General features: G+C 37.4%; 1 protein-coding gene across 3 annotated transcripts; it reads left to right on the top strand.

The window, feature by feature from the left end:
* Positions 1–511: 511 nt before the first annotated feature.
* Positions 512–4,224, top strand: LOC108379099 (rhoGEF domain-containing protein gxcJ). 3 transcript variants are annotated; one of them, XM_017635419.1, is made up of 4 exons: positions 512–634; positions 1,257–1,974; positions 2,037–2,237; positions 2,914–4,224. In XM_017635419.1, the coding sequence occupies exons 2-4, from the start codon at positions 1,346–1,348 to the stop codon at positions 3,827–3,829; spliced, it is 1,746 nt and encodes a 581-aa protein (XP_017490908.1). In that variant the 5' UTR covers positions 512–634; positions 1,257–1,345; the 3' UTR covers positions 3,830–4,224. The 3 variants fall into 3 exon arrangements, with proteins under 3 accessions (XP_017490908.1, XP_017490910.1, XP_017490909.1); XM_017635421.1 differs by lacking the exon at positions 512–634 and adding an exon at positions 648–855; XM_017635420.1 differs by lacking the exon at positions 512–634 and adding an exon at positions 873–1,096.
* The last annotated feature ends 782 nt before the right edge of the window (positions 4,225–5,006 follow it).

Below are 5,006 nucleotides of genomic sequence, written 5' to 3'. Positions count from 1 at the left end.
GATCATGTGGTAATACTTGTATGCAAATCTTTTGCTTGCACTGCAACGTTTTGGAGAGTTATATGACAATACTACGTTTTGCTTCTGGATGGCAACCTTATGTTATAATTTTGCTAACTTGTGCTGCTTCCACATTTGGTATTTCGACGAAATGTATAATTAATTAACAAGGGTAACCTGCCTATTCCTTGCTATTTTTTAATGCTTATGAGCATTGTTTAGTTAAAAAAAGCAACAAGAAATTTGACTCGTAATATTACGAGGGGCTCGTATATATACCTCCATACGAAGACCCCTATTGTTTACGTTCTTGGCAATTTACATTCTAAAGCTGAAATTAGTCGAGAACGCAGAACGTATACTTAAACGCAGTCTGTATACGCAGAATTTTGCCGATTACTGGAGCCCTCAGTGTTGCTTACTACACTGTTGCCACTCATCAATGCATTTTCATAAACTTACCCTTTCAACTACAANACGTTAACATAAATTAAGTTTGGTAGCACTTGTATATGTCAGCGAACGCAAATTATAGTGGATTGCCGCTGACGAAGGCGCTTTTAAAACAAAAGTAAATATATTTATAAACAAATTAGCAACAAATAGCTGTGCAAAAAGGGAGGATAAAAGACAGGTAAATCACCGAAAACATTTTTTCGAATGGAAAAAGTAGAATTTTCACGGGGAATAGATGAAAATGAAGGACTGCGTCTTCAAAAAAGGAAGAAAAGAATCTACAAAGACATTTTACCGGATGAAAAGGAGTCGAAGATTACGGAAAGAAAAACGAAAGGATGAAGAGAAAGACCCGAATTGGTAGTAAAGTGTCGTAGAGAGCATAGTAAATAGTAAAAGGTAGTGGAATTGTAAAAAAATCGACACGAGTGTAAACTAGTGGGTGTTTATGAATGAAAAATTAACCATTATACATTTGCGAAATTTGGGGAGTTACATGTGTCAAGTATCAAAATGACCGGCTTTTAACAAGTCCTTCACCCGAACGAAATAAAATAAGTGTAACTTCCTAAAAATATAAGTGATTTGAATACATTCGTAAGGGTCGAGGGACATTTTCGGTCAATAGAAAAATACAAGTGTGAGTGGTGTCATTGTATACTTCGGTGCTGCGTTTGTGGCTACTTGCGTTTCGCCTACAAAATTGATCTTTCCCAACGTTTCGCATTTTCCTATTTGTGTTAAATAAAACTCAATAAAATTTTATAAAAACTTATACAATTTTTTTTCTTATTTTGCAGTTTTAGTAGTTTTAAGTCGTGACCACTGGCATGTACTTATACGCTAAAATAAACTTGTATCACTTTCGCAACACCACCTATTCACCATAATGCTAGTAGCAACCCCAGGGCAGGCAGCGACTTATTCCCTTCTCGGCAGTAGTGCGCCTAAGAAGACATGTCTTACCTCGTCTGCTACACCAAAGAGCACCACCAATAACTCCACTGCGACAACTAGTATTTGCAACAACAACAAAAGCAGCAGTAGCACAGCATCTACGCTCATGAAAACAATATCAGTACGGCTTAATCGAGGCACCGAATTTTTGAAAGATACTGTGCAAAAAGCGCTTATCAGCAACACCTCTAACTCTAATAATACAGCCACCAACTCTTCAAATAGCAACTTCCGCAACACCAACATCAACAACATAAATACAGCTGTTGTTGGGTCACTAAAACATATTCATGTGAAGTCAGCAACAGCAACGTCTTCATCAAACGCTTTAGGAGCAAAGTCCACAGTTTTGGCGGCAGCACCATCAACATCGTCAGGTGCAATTGTTAGGACGAAAATTGCTGCCAACAATTCCAAGGCACTCAAGCTCCACACCGTTCCGCCCACCAAAATACATCGCTACCCACAAGAGCGGCAGGAAGTAAGCAGCACGGATAGTATCAACAAAGAAATGTGCCATTTTAAGCCGATACTTTCGGCACCAACAATGCGTTGGAAATGGTAAAACATTAAATTTCCTAGGTTTCGTTCTCAAAAACTAATGTTTTCCTACTTTTGTTCAGTGGTAGTAAGTCGAGAGGCGGTGCAACCATAAAAATACCAATAGCATGTTTAGCAACGAATATTAAAAACTTGAACTGTGATGACTGTTCGATGGTAACCTATAGCAGCAGCGAAGATGAGAAAGCAGTAGATGAAAACGAAGTTGAAGAAGAAGATGATAAGCATCCACAAAAATACCACAGTTTTAAGCCAAAGCCAAGGTAAAGTTTATGTTATAAATTCATATCTGTTTTATATTTAAATTTAACATCAAAGTTTAAACCAATGGCTAGTCTTTTGCCTTAATTTTTTTTACATCTGCTGGATACTGTCTATGCTGAGCCAATTCCTCCAAATTTACCATTGATTTACTTCTTTTGAAATCAGAAATGTTAAGCTCATCTGACACTTTTCAGATGCCTTTTGTCCTTGCTTTCTGAAACATATTATGCTTAGTCGAGTAGTAACCTACTTAGGAACAATTCGATTTCTAATTTTATAACTATGCTGATTGACGGTGCTAGGAAAAATGTACAGCTTTACCCGTCTGTCACTTGTACGTACCGAAAGTTGCCCAAATTTAGACTCGGCCATCGCCATTTAGCAGCTTTTCCCCATCAGTTTATCCACTTTTACGTAAAAGTACTTTCTAGCCATTAAACTTATTGATCAAAAAACTTCAGTGTACTTTGAATTTTATTGTAAGTTTTTTCAATTTTTCATTTTCGCTGCTAGAAGTTTCTTTCGCTTTTTTTTTGTGAAATTTAATGTTCAAAATTGCATTCCTTTCTGAAACACCAAAATTCGCGATTCCTAAGTAAGCAGATATTTCAAAATATTTGAATGCAATCTATAGAAACGATTTTAGACCGCTGATTTTGAAATCTTAAATTACAGTTCCACCTTACTGACCACAATCATAACTTCCCCTTCGCATCAATCTGCATTCGTCCGTCTGGTCGCACAAATGAAGAATTTGGTAAACATAAATCAAAGACCCAGTGAACAACCGCAGAGTAAGTCCTCTAAAAAGATGGGTCAGTTAAAGAAACGCCACACGGCAACACGTAGCCGCCCTTCGAAAGCAGCTGTTTCATTGAAACTGCCACAGCTGCGAAAATCGCCTGCCAATTTGCCGTTGACGCAGGTCTTCCTTCGCAGCCGCAGGCAATCCTTTGTACAAGTTAAGAATCTCGATTTGCCTGCTGAGCTTATTATCAAAAAGGGGAAGAAAGTTACTGCAGATGCAACTTCCAATAATAACACTGAGGCGGCTAGCAAATCAGCCAAGGACATTACAACCACCACAACAACAACAACAACAAAGAAAGCCAAACGTAATGTTAGCAAATCTAAAGTCATCAATATTGTGGCATTTGCGCAGGAAAAGGGATCCGCTCAAAAACAAAGCAGCGGAACCACAACAACAAGCAAAGATGAACTGACTACTGATATAAACGTCGCTCCAGATTCGGAAGTCAAGCTCAATCAGCGTAAACGAAAGCGAATCGAAGCTCCCAGTTCCGGGGATGAAGTTGTGGGATCCAAAGTGAACGACGTTATAGCCAATGATTCCAGTGAACAAGATGTCTTGCCGCCGCTGCGCAAAAGTGCAAGGCTTTCAAAAGATGGTGGTAGTACCGATTTGATGAAAAGAGGGAATTTGAAGAAGATTACCGTTAGAAAATGTAAAGCGCGAAGCATGTCTAAACGTTCGACAGATTCATTTTCCCCACCAATGACACGCTCACGGCTGAAAGAACTCATGCAAAATAAATCGAGAACGACTGTGGGAAATATCAGAAGACAGTAGGTTGTCTGCGCCATTAGGCAACGAAATTAACAACCATAAGTACTCATATTTTTTGTGACTTCCGTGCGTTGTGCCCGTTTGTACTGCTATGTTAAGTTATGTATAGAGTCGAGTGAAGTCATAACAAGGCATTCATGGAGCAGAGCCCCAACAAGGTATGCCAGCAACCAATTTAAAAACGCCTAAATTAAAATGTGTCACTGGAAGTTTGAAAAAAAAACATGGCATGACATTTTTTTACTCAAACTGCATGTTAGCGCTCTGTCCATGCGTTTATTAAAATACCCTGTGTGCTGAAAATTTATTACTAATATATTGCTATTTTTATTTTTCTTGTAATAAATCATAAATAAATCGTCTAAGTCTTATTTTTGATACAAATACGAATGCAAATACATGTGACGACCCTGCAAACCATTTTTTCAGAGTATTCTGAATCGTAAAGAATTTTTAAAGAATTCGGAAAGATCCCATCCGATATTTTGCAGAATTTTCTAAAATTAAATAAATTACGCACACTTCCATTCTTTTACGAAATTTCGGAAGAAAATCGGTAAAGAAATGAAAATAAGCTGCTATGTGAAGAATTTCTTGCGGACTTTTTTCAGATTTTTCTTTATTTTTCGTACAGAAATTTCTTTACGAGTTCGTGTCAACCACTTCGNTAAATACATGTGACGATGAATGTGCAGAAATTATACTTCCCAAAGTAAACAGCATCTAAGCTCGAAGCAAGNAACGTGCAGAAATTATACTTCCCAAAGTAAACAGCATCTAAGCTCGAAGCAAGTAGAGTGCATACTATGATTCCATTTAATATACATAAGTATGTAGGTAGTTGGGGCAAGTCCCATTGTTTTCTTTTTTAGTTTGCAAAAAAGTTACAGTGACATTTATTCTTTATGCCGAATCAGGCCGTTTTCAGTAAGGAGTTAACCCAAATTTGGCAGTTAACCAATTCATGGCACTCGCACAAATTCGGCCACTCGAAGTGAAATAAGTCTGCTTTGGATAACCAGGCGATATATGTACGGTATCGTTCATATCAATATAACCCCATTTCACAGTGATATTGTTTGCCACTTATGTTTATTTACTTAGTTTTATGAATTTTCAATTAAAAAACAGTTACCTCTCTAACAAAACCCATATAAAATCAAGTTTAAAACATTGTATA

This window comes from Rhagoletis zephyria, unplaced genomic scaffold (genome assembly GCF_001687245.7).
Source record: "Rhagoletis zephyria isolate East Lansing unplaced genomic scaffold, Rhagoletis_zephyria_1.1 Rzeph_scaffold_15588, whole genome shotgun sequence".
Lineage (NCBI taxonomy): Eukaryota > Metazoa > Arthropoda > Insecta > Diptera > Tephritidae > Rhagoletis > Rhagoletis zephyria.
The sequence above is the reverse complement of the archived record's forward strand: the minus strand, read 5'-3'. Positions and strand labels throughout refer to the sequence as shown.